This window comes from Zygotorulaspora mrakii, chromosome 6 (assembly GCF_013402915.1).
Source record: "Zygotorulaspora mrakii chromosome 6, complete sequence".
Lineage (NCBI taxonomy): Eukaryota > Fungi > Ascomycota > Saccharomycetes > Saccharomycetales > Saccharomycetaceae > Zygotorulaspora > Zygotorulaspora mrakii.
The window spans coordinates 738798-757807 of NC_050724.1; the positions used below are offsets into that span (position 1 = coordinate 738798).

Below are 19010 nucleotides of genomic sequence, written 5' to 3' on the forward strand. Positions count from 1 at the left end.
ATCTGCTAATACCCCTTTTAGAAAAGAAGTGTGTTTCAAGGAAGAGAGACTCAGTTGTTCCTGCTGTTCGAGCAACCTGGATATAATAACTGACTCACGACTATGGAAGATTGGAGGAGAATTGATATTGACTCATTTGATCCCAACAGTGGGAGATTGACAAATGATGATCTAATACCACCGTACGCACATCATGTTACATTGCAAGAACTGCAACCTAAGATTGCACAGCTTCGTTCTTTGGCAACCAGTGGGGATATGAGTTCTGCAACTAAATTGGCAACTGAAGATCCCCCATATAGTGCCGATGCGAATACGAAGGCGGTTTATTTTCAGGCAGTACTAGAAGCATTGACACAGGTGAGACAAGCGGACATTGCCACTATTGTGAAACAGCTATCGCCCCAACAGCAGGATGTTCTTGTTAAATACTTGTACAAGGGGATGTCTCTGCCAGAAGGTCAAAGACAGGGTGGTATTCTACTCGCATGGTTCGAGAAACTGACGCAGTCAAGCGGTGTAAACCCAATTGTGCATTTTTTATCAGATAGAAGAACAGTATGAGACAATGTATGTAAAGACTTATCATGTATAGTCAAGAGATAAACTGAAAACAAAATGGAGCCGTTTTATAGTAAATCTTATTATACCTATCAAAACTATTAAAATATTTTGAAAGGAACAAAGAGCGAAAAGGCAAATTTAACCTATGCTAAAAAAAGGTAGAATTGAACAAACTACAAATTAGAATGATAATAGCCATAAGTTTACGCAGAAAAGGTCTATGAATAACACGTCATTTGTCATGCCCGACACTGAACAATCTTCGAACAAACAACAGGAGAAATCGAGTGGATCTTCAGTGAGCAATGCTACAAATGAAGAATGGCCAGGTACAAATAAAAGGCCCAGAGAGGACAAAGATGAGGGCCATGAAGATTCAAAGAGGAATACCAGAGAAAATTTGAACTCTGCTGAAAATTCAAACCGTCCTGAGAAGTCCAAGGATAATGAAAACAGGGAACAAGAAGAAAAAAGCACAACGAAGAAGATAAGGTTGGAAGGAAGTAAAGCTGAGACTGGAAAGACCGACGTGATCGAAACAGCTGGAAAGAAGGAACAAAATGGAACAGATAATGAAAGCAAAAGTGATGCGGAAAAGCCTAAATTTGTCTTCGGGTCCGGTACAGCTTTCAGTTCAGGATTTGGTTCATTTAAAAAGAGTGATACTGATAACGGAGAAAGTTCTAAAGCAGAAATGCCATCCAAACCATTCGCATTTGGTTCAGGATTTTCATTCGGTAGTGGATTTGGAGTCTTGAAAAAGAAGGCTGATGCTGACAATGAAAAGAAGGATACAGATGAAGAAAAGAAGAGTAAAGCAGTCGAGGCTAAAGAAATGAGTGACAAATCAAACGTGGCACTGAAAGGCACTATAGAAGAATCTGTGAAACCTTCAGTTGAACAAACGCCGATCAAACTACAAAAGCAAGAAATTAAGTCAGGTGAAGAATCTGAAGAAACGATTTATCAAGTAAACGCAAAGCTTTACCAACTCTCTGATTTCGAAGAGGGATGGAAGGAAAGAGGCGTCGGTGCCATAAAGGTTAATCAGAACAGTAATACCGAGAAAGCCCGATTGATTATGAGATCTCGAGGAATTTTGAAAGTCATCCTAAACTTGCCGCTGATCAAGGGTATAAAGATTCAACGTGGATTTCCTGGATCATTACAGAGTGAAAAGTTTGTTAGAGTTATATCTGTGAACGACAATAAAGCCCCAGTGCAGTATGCCTTTAAAACAGGAAAAGAGGAAACAGCCAGTGAGCTATACGATAGTATGGTCAAACTTGCACCTCAGTAAATAGATTCTTGAAAAATATCCACACATTCACATATTATATAATTGAATAATTGTACAGGAAATCGGTAGCAGAACAACTTACTACCGTTTGAAAAATGCAACGCTACAAATAGCTGTTCCTTTTACGCCGCCGAACTCGAATGAAGGATACTTAATTGATTTCCACTTGACCAGGTTTTTCGTTTGGATTAATCTGACCAGCTCATCCTCCGAGAAGTTACATGACGTTATCAAAAAAACACCATTCTTGTTCAGAATTTTTTCAATAACCTCAGAGTAGCAATCGAACACTGTCTTGTGATTTTCAAACTGTAGCCCACTTAAAGCGATTGCATCTAGGGTGCCTTTGTCCAAGACGATGTCAAATTTCCCGGGACACCAATCAGCCTGAAAGATGTCGGCAGCTTCAAATCTTGCGAAAGCATCAAACTGCCTTACTTTCGATACCGAGTGCGCAAATGCCACGCTCTCGGAAGAGTAATCAACCCCAAGCATTGGCCCGCTGAATCCGTTTTCACATAACTCAAACAGTAAATGCCCATTTCCAGTCCCAAGATCTATCATCGAGGACTTCATATCTATGAGCTGTTCCCCAACGTTGTCCAAAAGAAAATCAACCATTCTTCTTTCAGCATCATTATCATCAAACCAGCACTCACCGGTATCGTCCGGGTTTTGATTAAAATTGGCTCTCTCTAATGCGTAAAAGTCATCCCAATAAGTCTTAGTCCCCAGTTTAGATATATTGAGCCTCGTAGTGTCTGCCATCTTCACCAAACGCTCAACCACTCTCGTCTTCACTCGACATTTTTTTCTGATTTTTCCATCGATTCATTGAAGACACTTTTCACCGGGCCATCGCTATTCAAAGGGGATTCATTCCATTGAGAAAACGAAAGAAGGCTTTTAATAATTACAAAAACGACTATCAGCACCACTGAAAAGATCTCCAAGCACGATTATTGTCTTAACATGGCCAAGTTCAACTTCCTACCGACTTTACAAGACGCTTTTGAACCTTTATTACCGCAGCAAGTGGAGATTCTCCGCCAGCAAGTTCTTTCAGAAGGAGGCGATTCCGCCTCCATCCAGTCGAGATTCAACTATGCATGGGGCTTAATCAAGAGCAATGACGTTAATGACCAGAGACTAGGTGTCAAGTTGCTGAGCGACATATACAAAGAATCGTCCACAAGAAGGCGGGAATGTCTCTACTATCTAGGGATAGGCTGCTACAAACTAGGTGAATATACTATGGCCAAGAGATATGTCGATACTTTGCACGAGCATGAACCAAACAATAAACAGGCGTGTGCCTTGAAAAGCATGATTGAAGATAAGATCCAAAAGGAGACTGTGAAAGGTTTGGCGCTCGCAACAGGTTTTATTGCAGGAACAGCAGCTATTGCTGCTGTGTTGTTCAGAAACCGGAAAAGATAGCTCACGTCCCTAAATAGCTAAGTATTATACTCACCGGACATCCTTAACAAGAATAAACGCATATGAACCTTACCTAGTCACATAAACGTGCAAGGGAAAACAGCACCTCAATTCCTCAACTCGCAGTAGCTATCGTTTAGCCAGAGAGCTTTGGGCCAATCAATGTTTGTTGACATTAGTGCTGATTCCAGTCATTGACGCGTCTTCCGACATTCACTTCTTAGAGATATGGGGCGTATTTTGGCGTCTCATTAGTCAATCGTATTCGTACCAACAATATTACAAATTTTCTGGAGACGCGTAAATATTGCGAATGAGAATAATACCAAAAAGAAATTTTACGCGTCTGGTGCATTTCGTGTTGCATTCGCATTTTTTAGTATTGACAAAGTTATATAAATGGATATATATTCTAAAAGTTCATTAGTGTTTAGATAGAAGTTCTCTAAATATTTTGATTTGTTTCCCAAGATCGACACAAATAAAATTTATTACATTTTGATTAGTAATAATTAGAATGTTTGTTTATAAAAGAGATGGTCATAAAGAGCCAGTTAGGTTTGACAAGATTACGGCACGTATTTCACGTTTATGCTATGGTTTAGATCCTGCACATATTGATGCGGTTAAGATCACACAACGTATTATCTCTGGTGTATATGAAGGTGTTACGACGGTTGAGTTGGATAACCTGGCGGCCGAGACATGTGCTTATATGACGACTGTGCACCCTGATTACGCTACGTTAGCTGCTAGAATTGCCATTTCGAATCTTCACAAGCAAACGACGAAGCAATTTTCACAAGTAGTATCAGATCTATTCCATTATGTGAACCCAAAGAACGGCGTGCATTCTCCTATGATATCGAACGAAGTCTACGATATTATAATGGAAAACAAGGATGAGCTAAATTCTGCCATTGTCTACGATCGAGATTTTCAATTCAATTATTTTGGTTTCAAGACGCTAGAACGTTCGTATCTGCTGAGAATCAATGGTGAAGTGGCAGAACGTCCTCAACATTTGATCATGAGAGTAGCCGTCGGTATTCACGGCTCTGATATTAAATCAGCTATCGAGACTTATAACCTAATGTCGCTAAGATACTTCATTCATGCATCTCCAACTCTTTTCAATGCCGGAACTCCGCACCCACAGATGTCTTCTTGTTTCTTGGTTGCTATGAAAGATGATTCGATTGAGGGTATCTATGATACTTTAAAAGAATGTGCTATGATTTCAAAAACTGCTGGTGGTATTGGTCTTCACATTCATAATATTCGTTCTACTGGCTCCTATATCGCTGGTACAAACGGTACTTCAAATGGGTTGATACCAATGATTCGTGTCTTCAATAACACAGCACGTTATGTTGATCAAGGTGGTAACAAAAGGCCAGGTGCCTTTGCACTATATCTAGAACCATGGCACGCTGATATCTTCGATTTCGTCGATATTCGTAAAAATCATGGGAAAGAAGAAATTCGTGCAAGAGATCTATTTCCAGCACTTTGGATTCCAGATTTATTCATGAAACGTGTTCAAGAAAATGGCGATTGGACTCTGTTCTCACCCAGTGAAGCTCCTGGTTTAGCTGATGTCTATGGCGATGAGTTTGAAGCATTGTATGTGCGTTACGTTTCTGAAGGTCGTGGTAGAAAAACGATTAAAGCTCAGAAATTATGGTATGCAATCTTGGAAGCCCAAACAGAAACTGGTACACCATTCATGCTGTACAAGGACGCATGTAATGAAAAGAGTAATCAAAAGAATTTAGGTACTATCAAATCTTCAAACTTGTGCTGTGAAATTGTTGAATATTCTGCTCCAGATGAAACAGCGGTTTGTAATTTAGCATCTATTGCATTACCATCCTGTGTTCAGGTTTCTGAAAATGGAAAGACTCAATGGTATAACTTTGCTAAGCTCCATGAAATTGCTAAAGTTATTACTCGTAACTTGAACAAAGTCATTGATCGAAACTACTACCCAGTAATTGAAGCTAAGAACTCCAACATGAGACACAGACCTATTGCTCTTGGTGTTAATGGTTTGGCAGATGTTTTCATGTTGCTGCGTATACCATTCGAGTCACCAGAGGCAAAGGAATTAAACATGCATATTTTTGAAACTATATATCATGCCTCTTTAGAGGCCTCATGTGAGCTAGCTGAAAAGGATGGACCATATCAAAGCTATCAGGGATCTCCAGTTTCTCAGGGCGTTTTACAGTATGATATGTGGAATACCAAACCAAGTGACCTATGGGATTGGGACACTTTAAAACAACAAATTAAGAAGCACGGTATCAGGAACTCTTTGCTAATGGCACCTATGCCAACTGCTTCAACGTCCCAAATTTTAGGGTACAATGAATGTTTTGAACCATTCACGTCAAATATGTATTCTCGTCGTGTCTTATCCGGTGAGTTCCAAATTGTCAATCCATATCTGCTACGTGATTTAGTCGATCTAGGTATCTGGGATGAAAGTATGAAACAGCATATAATTACTGACAACGGTTCAATTCAAAACTTGCCAAATATTCCTCAGGAAATCAAAGATTTGTATAAAACAGTCTGGGAAATCTCACAAAAACACATTATCGAAATGGCTGCTGACCGTGCTGCATTTATCGATCAGTCCCATTCTTTGAACATCCACATTCGTGCTCCAACAATGGGTAAATTGACGAGTATGCACTTCTATGGTTGGAAAAAGGGTTTAAAGACAGGTATGTACTATTTGAGAACACAAGCTGCTTCTGCCGCTATTCAGTTTACCATTGACAAATCCGTGGCTGAACTAGCAGGTCAAAATGCTGTTGATATGTCTCAATTACAACGTCCCAAGTACGTGCCGCATAAGGTAAACTTAGAAGATGGAAGTCTAATGCCAGTTGATGCAACAGTTAAAGAGACCTCACCGACACCTTCAACTAGCTCGTCAATTTCTAATAGCATCGCATCTCTAAAGATTCAAGATAGTCAGCCTGTCACTCCTATTGCATCTAAGCCTCAATCTGACGTTTCAGGAGGTAAAACAAACAAGGAATTATCTGAAGGTGGGAAGGGAGAAGCAAATGAATTTGATATATATAATTCAAAAGTAATTGCCTGTGCAATTGATAACCCAGAATCCTGTACTATGTGTTCAGGTTGAGCTGCGTGCTTAACATTTTTATATCATTGGAGGGATTGTTTGTTTTTGGTGTAGTAATATAATTAATTTTTATAAAAATCTGATTTTTTAATGTGGACGCTAGTGAATGATAATTCAAATTAGCGAAAGAATCACAACGTTTGAATGGTGGACAGTCGGGACTGACAACGAAATGTAAAGCTTTGGGAACATAATATATCACGATTCTACTTTGATTACACATCCTCCAACCACCACAGTATGGGCTTGTATTGCCTTCCAAACTGTTCTATGAGAGGGCGTTATATAAAGTACAAATAGATGATTTTTAATATGCATTTGAAAAGAGAACTTAAAACCGCGTTTCGATATAAACATAACCGTCAATCAAGAGCATAAAACTCCCTTTTCAAAACACGGCCCAATCTTTTGATGCCTTCACGCGTTTCTTCGATAGACACAGCAGCATAGGTACCTCTAAAGAAAATTTTGTGAGGTTCTGATTTACAATCAACGGCATACTGAAAAGAGAAATCTGTTTTTTCACCAACTTCAAAAAACTGGCTGGGGAATACTAGAGTACCTTCAGCAATGAACTCCTGGTAAAGGTATTGCTCGACGTCATTACATTTCGAATGAAATTTCCTCCGAAAGTCCGGATGTGCAGAGGCATCGATGATAATAGAAAAAAACATTCCTGCAGCTGGCGGAATGATTTCAACCCATGATTCATTGGGCAAATATTCTCTACACGCATCTAGCGCACCATCTCGCTTTTTGGTATATTCACGTCGCAAACCGATTAGCCAATCTAAATAGCCATGTTGTCCCCAACGATTCAATGTTCCTGCGACAATAGAGAGACTGATTCCACTTGGACTTAACACAGTGATTTCGCTTAGGCGCTCCATATTTTCCAGTATTCCCTTGGAACCCACGATCCATCCAAGTCTGATACCCGGTCCTAGAGTCTTGGAACAGGACTCTAAGCGAATAACTCGTCCGTCAGTGTCAAAAGATAAGAACGATCTGGCCAACGAACTAATAAAGTCGTTCCGAGAGCCAAAAGATCTGTCACTTCTTTCGGAGGGCTTTTCCACATAAGGATCCATTTGAAAAAAGTAATAGGGATCATCTTCAACAATCAAGAAATCATACGCCTGGGCTATTTCGTAAATTTCTTTCTTCCTTTTTTCTGGAAGTGAGACACCGGTAGGATTTTGACCCATGGGAATCGTATATAGCAGTTTTGGCATCGCTTTCTTGGGGTTCCAATTCTCCAAGATAGCTTTCAATTTGGTGGGAACCAACCCGTATTCATCCATTGGCACAGGAATAATATTGAGCCCCTGTCCCTCTGCATTACACAATGGAGGAGAATACGAGTACTTTTCCGCCAGAATGCTGTCACCCCTGTTACAGAAAACTCTCAAGGTCAAATCCCACGCTGCTGTATTACCAATTGTTAGCAGAATATCCCAGTCGGCATATTTGATATCATGAATCATTTCTGTGTGCTTTTGTACAAAATTCAAGATTTCAGGTGGCCCTTCCCCAAAACCGTACTGTAGAGCTCGAGCCAGTACGATATCCTGTGTATCTCCAGCAGGTGTTGCTTCATCTTTTGGAATCATAATGGTGCACGTATCTGCTTCACGTCCGGAAGGAACCGCTCCAACGCCATCCAAAAAGGGCGGACGTGGACATACGGAGTGGATGTGTTTCCATGGGAAATACTGACTCATTGGCAATCCACTCCCTAAAAATACGATCTTGGGGTCATAAAATAAAGGCATAAAAACTTCCAATGGAGATGGCTTGAGAGTCTTAGTTTGGATTGAGTAAAGATGAGAGAAGTCCTTTGACATCTGTAAGACAGTCATTTTCTTTATCTTGCCAGATAGACGTGCAAACTAGAGTTTCTATGATAAGAGCTGCAACCGTTTTTGAATATAATACGGTAGAACCTCAGATGTACTTTATTTTGAATCCATCTTCAACATCGTAGTTGGTAGATTTCCCTTTGTTTTATACAGCTTTGAATGAAATCTGATCTCTAAAGGAAAAATGTATGTCACGCATATTATTCTGCGTGTAAAATCGTTCACACAGCGATTCTGGTTGTCAATAAGCTCTTCATCAGCCAAAAGTATGCTACGACTTACCAAAATCTCAACTCGAGTTGAATCTTCTTCTAAAGGTAGCCGTTGACGACAGATTCGTGATGACTTCTACTCATTATAACACTTGAGGCACATAACACAAAGATCTGGAATCTGTAAGAAATCATCGCTACACAACGTATGAATTCCGCACATACCAATTAGGAATACCGGGGCCCTTGAAAGTTCTTTTCAGTGTTATCTGATAAGCGATGTTTTTCTTTTTTCAGGAAGCATCACGTTTGATCAGACAATATACAAACAAAGACAGGAACTCGATGAGTGAAGGGCAAAGTCAGATAACCAAATAGAGAGATTTGGCTGCTGAGCAACTGCCGCGTATAATGATGATTAGAATACTTTGTTTCTTGCCACAAAATATCGCACTAAAATACCTTTAGCTGTTACTAGAAAAACTTGCCCGTTTAGCCCGCTTTATATGTTCTGAAGGATATATGCCGTCGTTGCTTATCTTTGAATGCTCGATCAGCCTATCACAACATTTCCAATGCCATTTCGGATAGATACGTTGTAAATAATAAAGGGTTTTGCCCGTTGTAGACATCCTCTTGATTTCAGAGGTTTTCTAAAGGACGGAATTTTTGACACTATTAGAGGTTACACCCTGCATAAACAGGTAAAAGCCAGATATAAGAGATGAGTGAGTCTTGAATTATGACAGCTCAGATGAGCACTTTGTTAATGTAGGAGCACCGTTGGTTTCTGCCCGTTTCTGCCCGTTTCTTCGTCCAAGCCTGCCACCATTGGCCTACTACTACCCGTGCCATTACTTGAAACGCAGTTTTTTCTATTGCGGTTCATACCTGAAGTCGTTTACACTAGCTTGGTGTAAAACTGATTTTTCAAAAGTGTCGTGTTATAAACATGATATTTGGCAACAGAGATACAGAGCCCTTGGTTTCCTATATCATGGAATGAAATAAAAGCTAAATGGATTGCGACTGAGTAACTGAAAAGATGTCAGGATTCATACCGGACATTCTTAACTTATGGAACACAACCAGGATAATGCGTTAGATCTTTTCAGCCCTAGCTGTTCACCGTTTGTGTTGTCACGATGCTATTTTTTCGGGCCTCCAGAATCTATGGCACGGCTCGTTATCTCTTAGTCATGCTGTACATCCTCCGTGGTCAGATTCCCGAATTGTAAGCGTTACGCGAAAGAACATCAGACGAAAACTCTCTGGAGTTGGGTGAAATTCTGTTGGGGCTTCATGTGAATTAATTTCTCTTGGAATGTCAGTGTGAAAGTTTCATCTTTAATTTTCTCGGGCTGTCTATTCAATCACTCTTGTTAATATCATAATATCAATTTTGATTTATATAAACAAATTATATTTCAACAGATTCCAACAATTTCAACAATTTCAACACAACGGTTTTGCTCTCTGCGAAACATTCGAGTAGGGCATAGCTTCTTACAAAAGGAATAACAACTAAGGCGTTCGAAAAGAAATTCTCATCAATTCACTAATCCGCGATAGTTTAATGGTTAGAATGGGCGCTTGTCGCGTGCCAGATCGGGGTTCAATTCCCCGTCGCGGAGATTTTTTGCTTCTCAGGGAAGCAATTATTATGTTTGATATTCCAAGTCTTTTTTTTAATATGCCAATTATCTAAAAACTAATTATTCAATACGCTACTATTGATTTGCAATACCGCTTGCTATACATTTTTATTTATAAAGAATGTTTTCTTCGGCGTTGTCGATAGTAACTTGGTTTGACATTGATGATGATACTATGATATTCAATTATAGAGATATATAATTCCTTGGTTTTCTATATCATGAATTGAGATAAGACTAATTGAACTTGGATTAACATCTGGAAAATACGTCAGTATTTATACCTAATACTTCGCACCTATTGAACCATAAGAGAGGACGACGAGTGAAGAATTTTCATCGTCATCACACCATTTCTAGTCCCATAGAACCCACAGTACAACTGTTATTTCATGTTCCATGCCATAGACTCCTTCGTAGTCAGACTCCTGAGTTGTAAACGTCTCGTGATAGATTATCATCCGATATCTTTCCATTATCGATTGACATTCTGTTAGGGTTTCATCTGACTTCGTTTATTTTGTTTTACAGACCAATTGTCTCTTTCTGATTCTTATAAGTCATCTCTTTAATATATCTTACAATCTCGATTTATATTTCAACATACCACCCATGGTTCAATAATGCTATTTCACCCATGAATGAGTAAGCTTCTTGAATATGGCTATTGATGTAGGCTTGGTCAATATGTCCGCATAGTTATCTTCTGTCTTTATGTATTCGAACTTCAGATCGTTGCGTCTAGCTTCATCTCTTAACCTGAAAGCTCGTGTCCCGAAGAAACGATTTCTGAACGCTCTTGAATCTTCACTTTGGTCCTCTACTATTGATATAGTAGGTTTTGAGTCAGTTAGTATCTTCGATCTAAGTGATGATGATGGATCAATTTGTTTTACTAGGCATGCTAATCCTTGTAACATTGGGACTGATTCGCTTACCGCATATATTTCCGCTTCGGTAGATGATATGACACGCAGTTTTTCGCTAGATGATCTCCCACCGATGACTTTTCCATTTAGGCAGTAGTAATGGCCCAATTGTGATCGGAATCCTTCTTCATTCGCAAACGATGCGTCAGTGATAGCGGTAATCCTATTTGTCTTGGTGTGCTTGTTGGCATGCCAAATCAGCTTTTTGTGTTTTGACTGCCACACGAAGTTCAACAGCTGTTTGGTGAGTTTCTCCACTTGCTCTGAGGGGTATAGTGTATGCTGAGCTAGGATGTTCACGTAATATAGAATATCGAATCTATATTTGTATCCCACATATGATAGCAATCCTATAGCCTTCTGCATTTGCTTAACCTTTTCTTTGTAGTCGTCTTCTTCAACGACCAGATTATCTTTGTGGATGTGTTCACCTGGTGTGCCTGGCACAAGAAACTTCTTGTTATCCTTTTCGATATCAAAACCTAAATGTGGAAGCTTTTCGGTTAAGGAGTTTTCCATTCCTATTGTCATTTTCTTTCCGAACGTATATTCTATTTCCAGTCCTAGAATATCGTATGTGGCCATGTTGTTTTCGTCTAATTTCCCATCGTGGATCACTTTGGTCTCGAACTTTTTCTTTAGAGTTTTGACTAGTTTGTTTGCTGCCTTGATATCTTTGGACAGGACGATCATGTCGTCTACAAAGAGGCATACAAAACATTCATTTTCATCTTTGAACACGCATGGCCAACCGGTTAATTCTGTCATGTTGCAAGAGTTGGTTAAGTAACTGCCAATCATCTTGTACCAGTTCGCTCCGCTCTGCTTAAGTCCATATAGTGACTTGTTCAACTTGAATGCTTTTCCTTTGAGCTTCATGTGTGGAGGTGCTCTGATGTACAGATCTTCTTCCAATTCAGCGTATAGGTACGCTGAGGATATGTCTAATTGGGTGATAAACATTTTCTTGTCTAGTGCTATGTTGAGACTGGTCATCAGTGCGTAATGATGTACCGTGTTTGCTTTGAGGTCTTCTTTGTAAGTTCCAGCCTTCTGCTGGTCACCTCTTGCAACGAATCTGCATTTCTTCCTTCCATCTCTCTTAGTGTTGAAAATAAACATGGAGTTTATTATTTGTTGTCTAGGGATCGTCTTTTCATTTATAGGTTTGTTAGGATCCCAGGTCTTCATTTTGATCAATTGGTCATATTCCTTCATGTAGGCTTCGTTGTATCCTTTTGCATCATTTTTATCATCATTATTGACAATTGCCTCATAGTAACTTAAGGAGGGTTTAACATGAGGAGTTGGATTCGAGTGTACTGCGTTGACATAAAGTATATGACGCTTTGGTCTCTTGCGTTGAGTCCTATCTTCAATTTCACCTAGAGCTAAACTACTTTTTCTTTTTGTACTTGGTGGCTTTACCCTCGGGATGTCGCCATTACGGTACTGAAAAATTCTATTCTTTCTTTCTTCTAAACTTTTAGCATTAACTTCTGGAGACTGATCGTTACCACCCACATTGGAGATAGACTCAGGTGTTTCGCTATCGGGAGTTGCTACAGTAGTACTCTCTGGTACGGGGGAGTCTTCCTCGCTGGGAAGTGGATCGAGTTCTGCTGTGGAGGTCGATGATGTGGTGCGCTCGTCTTCCGTAGTAGGAGCAACATCATTGTAAGCAGATGCCTGTATTCCGACCGTGGATGCAATTGCACTGCTTGGGTCAATATCATTATTGATGGTTCTTCTTGAGACGGTATCGGGAATTGGATCCGGTGTCTTAGTGTTGTCAATGATGGCGGACGATGGGTGATCGTTTGCTGGATCATTTATGGGGTTTGACGTTGGTTCATTCTGCGTGGGCTGATCGTCACTTTCTGTATTATCATAGGTGACAGCATGGTTTGCGCTTTGAAGATTGATTCGGGGATCTTCATTGATCATGTTTGAACCATGTTCCTCGATATTATCAGCGATCTCGTCACTGGTATGTTCAGGAGGATCATCATTGGTATGTTCCGGTGGATCATCATGGATGTCTGGTCCTAGAACATCATTGTTGCCCTCGGGGATATACTCTGGTATGACTTCAGTTGTATCTGTGGTTCCAGTTTGGATGGGGTCATTACCACCCGACGAGGTAGATAGGTTATCGGCTGTTGGGGTTGGTGATACAGGCCTTTGATGAATGGTACCACCCGAATGGATTGACACATCCATTTCCATACCACCCGAATGGGTGGACATATTATTATCGAATTCACCGTCCTGTCTGGCTTCGAGTTGATCAAGTAGGGGAGCAATGACTGCGTCGGCGTCATCTGTCCTGTCATGAGGATCACCCCGAATTATCAGGTAGTTCGTAGTGTCAGTGACGGTATGTTTCGATGGGATGTATATTAGATAGCCATGGGATTCCGCGGATGGTGTGAGTGCGAATCCCACTATACCCCGTGGTCTAAGTTTGTTCTTTGGCGGATTATTTACCATGACACGTTGTCCAAATGGTAAAATAGTGCTGACATCTAGTCCTGTCAGGCCTGCTTTGGCCCTGGAGGAAGTGCCAACACTGGACGTTATTAATGAGTTCCTCATTAGCGTCGAGAACTGCACTGCATAGAACCAAAGATGTAATGGTAGATTGCTACTGCGAAGCAGTGTCCGGCAATCATCGAGCAGTGTATAATTAAGGCGTTCAGCTACTCCGTTTGCTTTTGAGTCACCTACGGAAGTGTAGCACGGGATTATTCCGTACTCCTTGAAGAAGTTACGAATTGTCTTATTAGTATATTCGGATCCTCTGTCCATTTGGAAGCTGCGTACCTTTGTGTTGAACTGGGTTTTAACCATATTTACCAGTTCGCGAAACTTTGAGGTAACCGTTTCAGCTTCTTTATTCCACAAGCCAAAAACCCATCTAAATCTCGTGGCTTCATCTGTGAATGCCATGAAGTATGATGGTGACGATGTGGGCATGTGAGGTACAGGTCCAAAAATATCGGTATGCAAGAACTCGAAGGGTTGATAGGATTTTTGGTATGTCAATCTGGAACCCACCAAGTGTTTGTGCTTTTTGCTTTTTCCGCTCACACAATCCTCACACTGGAAGTTAGAGTATCCGGACCAATCTATGTCATCCATGGATAAATTTGTCAGCATCCCTTGCTTAATGGAATCTCTTAAAGTTTTAATGTTGACATGACCTAGGAGCCGATGTATAAATTCCATAGGGAACAATGGTTGTTTTTGAACGTTCATGACGTTCAACTTTTTGTGTGGTTTATGGATATATTTTGCCGGTATCCAATAGTAAGGTCCGATCTTTTTGATCCGTGCTACCATTTTCCCTTTATTATTGGTTACTTGGGAATTGTTGAAGTCGACGGTGATTCCGTTTTTTTGGAGCTCATGGAGACTCAATATGTCGACATGTGGCACTGTAGATGCCACTGCCTCCGTGTGAATAATGGAGGTACCCGGGAAGCTTAGCTGTAGGTCACCACTGACACTTATGGGGATCTCACGATCTTGCGCGTCAGCTATGCCTATATTGGGGTGTTTATTAATGTTGTGAAGGAGGCCTGGGTCGCGAATTACTGATATGGCGGCCCCAGAGTCAATCAGTAGATGTTGGTTATCTTCAACTAGTTCACCAGTTTGTGGTGTCTTCGTCATACTCGGACGTTTCTTCTTCGAATTCTGGAGAATGCCTAAGTAACTCTGTGTCGCGGGTGAGTCCGATTTTATGGATACCCTTACGATGGTAAGACTTTTTCTCCTTTCGTGAATTGATGGAGGGTTTTGGTAGTTTATCTTTGACATTTGGGCATTGAGGAGCAAAATGGCCCTCAGAGGAACACTTGTAACAATGTCTGTTTGTTACTGAAGGTGATGTTTCAGATGTATGTTTCTTATTTTTTATCAATCTGTCATATGTGCGCAATACACATTTCGAAATGCCTGCGATTGTGTTCAGGTCGTATTCCAGGTAATGATTCTCCCTAATCTTTGCATATTGACCGTGCAAATTTTTGAGCAGGTATTCACAAATTATGTCTTCTGGGATGTTGGAATTTGTTGCTTTAAGTTGACTATAAAGCTCTTTCACTCTACTAGTATAGTAATATGAATCTTCAGATCCGTCGTAACTTATTGTGGTTAGTTCTCTCCATATAGCGGATCTAAGGTTACTGTCTTCGGATACATGGCATAGGATAATTCGGAACAGGTCGTGTCCTCTTTTTATTGCGTCTTTGACGCTCTTTGGATAGGCTGTTTCCTTCACATATGTTTTGAAGGAATTAATGATGAAAGCCTTTTCGCTCTTCGTGGCGTCCCTCTCAGATTCATTTAATCTGTCAGGTATGATATCACCTAGCTTGTTGTCTTCCAGAAATCTTTTGAATGATCTCATCCATCTGGGAAATTCCGAAGGATTACTGATCTCATCCAAATCTGGTAACACTTGTTCATTGTTAGACTCTTTAGCGGACTCAGAAGTGGTATCATCTTCTGATCTCTGGTCATAGAACTTTCGATATTGCTTGAACTGATCGTTCAGCAGTTTTTGCTGGTACATGAATGTTTCATAGCTAGTGGCCGGAATGTATTTTATTCCGTCAGCATTCATATTCCAGTTGAACATGCCATTCCCCATTGGTGGCACCATTGGTGGCGCAATTGGAGGATATGGACTCGGCCATGGGTAAGGGTAAGTATAACCTTGTGTGGAACCAGTGTGTTGATAACCCGCATCGTATGCGCTTGATTTAGGGGAACCTTCCTGTTTGTTATCAACACTGGCCGGGATTGAAGGTTGCAACGAAGGAAAGTCTCTTTGTGAATCACTCAAGTTGGGATCAGTGCCATTGTTACTAATTTCCGAAGAGTTTGATTTCTCACGAGACGTAAACAAAGAATCCTCCGCTTCTCTACTCATTGAGAAGGGAACTTTAGCGGCGCTACCATATTTATAAAGAATGTTTTCTTCGGCGTTGTCGATAGTAACTTGGTTTGACATTGATGATGATACTATGATATTCAATTATAGAGATATATAATTCCTTGGTTTTCTATATCATGAATTGAGATAAGACTAATTGAACTTGGATTAACATCTGGAAAATACGTCAGTATTTATACCTAATACTTCGCACCTATTGAACCATAAGAGAGGACGACGAGTGAAGAATTTTCATCGTCATCACACCATTTCTAGTCCCATAGAACCCACAGTACAACTGTTATTTCATGTTCCATGCCATAGACTCCTTCGTAGTCAGACTCCTGAGTTGTAAACGTCTCGTGATAGATTATCATCCGATATCTTTCCATTATCGATTGACATTCTGTTAGGGTTTCATCTGACTTCGTTTATTTTGTTTTACAGACCAATTGTCTCTTTCTGATTCTTATAAGTCATCTCTTTAATATATCTTACAATCTCGATTTATATTTCAACAATTTTAATAATTTCCTGTGTGGCAGTCAGTGTGTCCATCTCTTACCCACGATTTAATATTATCCTGACATTGGCCAGTTACCCGGCACTACATATCTGAAAGGTCAGGCAACATCGATCGATGAGTTCATGATGAACAGAATACGGCAAGCAACTGCAGACCGTTCAGCCCGTTACATCTTTCAAGAAATCGGGACGAATTTTAGGCTCCATGAAATTCGTTGCTCTGGTTTCAGGCGGTAAGGATTCATGCTTCAACATATTGCACTGTCTGAAGCAAGGACATGAGTTAGCCGCTTTGGCAAATTTACATCCCATTGATACCTCCGAGCAAGAGCTGGATAGCTTCATGTTTCAAACTGTAGGACACGATATAGTCGCATACTACGACAGATGCACCGGTCTGCCGCTTTTCAGGCAGCCAATTAGACCGAATAGCTCAAAGAATGTTGAATTAAACTATACATGCACTGAGAATGACGAGATTGAGGATCTTTTCAAACTGTTATCCGATGTGAAGGAAAAAATGCCAGACATTGAGGGAGTAAGTGTGGGTGCTATCCTGTCGTCTTATCAACGTACTAGGGTTGAAGATGTTTGTGCTCGATTGAATTTGACGGCATTGAGCTATCTGTGGCAAAGGGATCAGTTAGAACTAATGAAAGAGATGTGCTTAATGTCCAAACAGGACTCGACGAGTGACCACGCAAAAATGGATGCAAGAATAATCAAAGTCGCAGCTGTTGGTTTGGATCAAACATCACTTAACCAATCTTTGCCCCAGATGCTACCGAAACTGAAACGCCTGAACGAAATATATGATGTTCACATTTGCGGCGAGGGTGGTGAATTCGAAACATTGGTTGTTGATGCTCCTTTTTTTTCTGAAGGTAGTTTGAATGTTGTATCTCACCTTCCGAATATAGCTCACTCTAAAGATGGTGTTTTCAGTACTCAATTGGAAATTGAATTCAACGAGCGGAAAAATGACCTGTATCTGGAAGAATATTTAAAAGAATTACCTACTCCGCCGATGCTAAACGAAAAGTGGATGGATTTGTTACAGCACTTGAAAGAACTAAAAACACTCCCTAATGACTTAGGTATAAACACTCTAGATCTGAGTACTACGAAGCCTTCAATAAGTGCCGAAGTTTCTGTAGCGCAGCTGAAGGATGTCTTATATATTTCAAATATCAGAGCAAGGGATGTCTCTATGAATGTGCAAGAACAAGCGGATGATGTCTTCCTTCAGCTGAGCTCTATTTTGGAGACCAAGAAAATTGCACCCTCTCAAGGTTTATACTGCTCCCTGATTATATCAGATATGTCTCATTTTGCGCAGATAAACAATGTTTACAGTCAATTTTTCAGCGTAAAGAAATACGGGCCTCTTCCTCCCGCCAGAGCCTGTGTTGGGTCAACCTGCTTGGGCGCAGGATTCTTGCTACAACTATCTGTTATCTTTGATGCTACAGAGTCGTATGCAGGACCTGGCTCGACCATCGTTTCCAATAGGAAAAAGGATGGCCTTCATGTCCAAGGAAGATCATATTGGGCACCCTGTAACATAGGACCCTACTCTCAAGCAATATGGTCTTTCAAAGATCCAAACAAAGTCGCTTATGTAAGTGGACAAATTGCATTGGATCCTCCCACAATGGAAATGTTGGAAAAAGATGCCAATTTACAGACCGTGGTATCTTTACGCCATTTTGATACACTTAAAAACACTATAAATGCAGAGCGTCAACTACTCCTCACATGCTATACGGTTGATAATGACGTTGTTCCATCAATTATAGGGACTTGGTCTCTTTACTGCGGAGAAATGGCTGATGTATCCGAGCATTGGACTGATAAACAACCTGATTCAATTAAAAGCTTAATTATAGTTATTGTTTCAGAGATTCCTAGAAAAGCTTTATGCGAATGGACTGGTGTTTCGTGCAAAGACCTGGTATATGAAGATGAAGAATCGTATGTCGACGAACTCCAAGAAGAGGGTGTTGCGGAGTGCTCAAAATTTATCTTCGCCAATAAACCACAGGCAGCAAGAGAATTACACGAAGTGGTTGTAACTAATTCTCGTGGTAAAAGATACTTTATAACCGGGTTCGCAGATAGTTTAAATGAGTTATTGATAATTTTGAAAAGCATTATTATCGAATATAAGGTTACTTTGTACTACAATCCAAGAAGTCTACAAAAGAATAAAATTCCTTTAGATATTTCTTCGAAAATTGAATGGTACCCAGTATTGCATGTTTACGATAACAAAGGTACCTCACGTATGTTTGGATTTCATGTAATGGCATAAATAATTTCATAGAAGTCTTTTTTTTTTTTTGTTTGATCTTCTGATAAAAAAGAAAGCGCCTCTTAAATAAAGCGATGCCATAAAACGCCTAATCGAAACAC

The 19010-nt window shown here is 40.2% G+C and overlaps 8 protein-coding genes and 1 non-coding gene across 9 annotated transcripts; 6 read left to right on the forward strand and 3 right to left on the reverse strand.

The window, feature by feature from the left end:
• Positions 1-102: 102 nt before the first annotated feature.
• Positions 103-564, forward strand: ARC15 (Arc15p; the record flags this gene model as incomplete). Its single annotated transcript, XM_037289705.1, has 1 exon — positions 103-564. The coding sequence occupies one exon, from the start codon at positions 103-105 to the stop codon at positions 562-564; it is 462 nt and encodes a 153-aa protein (XP_037145600.1).
• Positions 565-784: 220 nt separating this feature from the next.
• Positions 785-1864, forward strand: YRB2 (Yrb2p; the record flags this gene model as incomplete). Its single annotated transcript, XM_037289706.1, has 1 exon — positions 785-1864. The coding sequence occupies one exon, from the start codon at positions 785-787 to the stop codon at positions 1862-1864; it is 1080 nt and encodes a 359-aa protein (XP_037145601.1).
• Positions 1865-1945: 81 nt separating this feature from the next.
• Positions 1946-2632, reverse strand: EFM4 (Efm4p; the record flags this gene model as incomplete). Its single annotated transcript, XM_037289707.1, has 1 exon — positions 1946-2632. One exon carries the CDS (start codon positions 2630-2632, stop codon positions 1946-1948), a length of 687 nt encoding a protein of 228 aa, XP_037145602.1.
• Positions 2633-2836: 204 nt separating this feature from the next.
• On the forward strand, positions 2837-3304 carry FIS1 (Fis1p; the record flags this gene model as incomplete). The annotated part of the gene is made up of 1 exon (XM_037289708.1): positions 2837-3304. The coding sequence occupies one exon, from the start codon at positions 2837-2839 to the stop codon at positions 3302-3304; it is 468 nt and encodes a 155-aa protein (XP_037145603.1).
• A 517-nt stretch (positions 3305-3821) lies between these two features.
• Positions 3822-6467, forward strand: RNR3 (ribonucleotide-diphosphate reductase subunit RNR3; the record flags this gene model as incomplete). Its single annotated transcript, XM_037289709.1, has 1 exon — positions 3822-6467. One exon carries the CDS (start codon positions 3822-3824, stop codon positions 6465-6467), a length of 2646 nt encoding a protein of 881 aa, XP_037145604.1.
• Positions 6468-6829: 362 nt separating this feature from the next.
• HG535_0F03900 (PLP-dependent aminotransferase family protein) lies at positions 6830-8329 on the reverse strand (the record flags this gene model as incomplete). The annotated part of the gene is made up of 1 exon (XM_037289710.1): positions 6830-8329. The coding sequence occupies one exon, from the start codon at positions 8327-8329 to the stop codon at positions 6830-6832; it is 1500 nt and encodes a 499-aa protein (XP_037145605.1).
• A 1774-nt stretch (positions 8330-10103) lies between these two features.
• HG535_0Ftrna7D lies at positions 10104-10175 on the forward strand. Its single transcript has one exon. It is a non-coding gene; the product is annotated as a tRNA-Asp (tRNA).
• A 647-nt stretch (positions 10176-10822) lies between these two features.
• On the reverse strand, positions 10823-16148 carry HG535_0F03920 (gag protein; the record flags this gene model as incomplete). The annotated part of the gene is given in 2 exon segments (XM_037289711.1): positions 10823-14839; positions 14841-16148. Coding segments are annotated over 2 exon segments (5325 nt in total).
• A 652-nt stretch (positions 16149-16800) lies between these two features.
• DPH6 (diphthine--ammonia ligase) lies at positions 16801-18909 on the forward strand (the record flags this gene model as incomplete). Its single annotated transcript, XM_037289712.1, has 1 exon — positions 16801-18909. One exon carries the CDS (start codon positions 16801-16803, stop codon positions 18907-18909), a length of 2109 nt encoding a protein of 702 aa, XP_037145607.1.
• Positions 18910-19010: the final 101 nt, after the last annotated feature.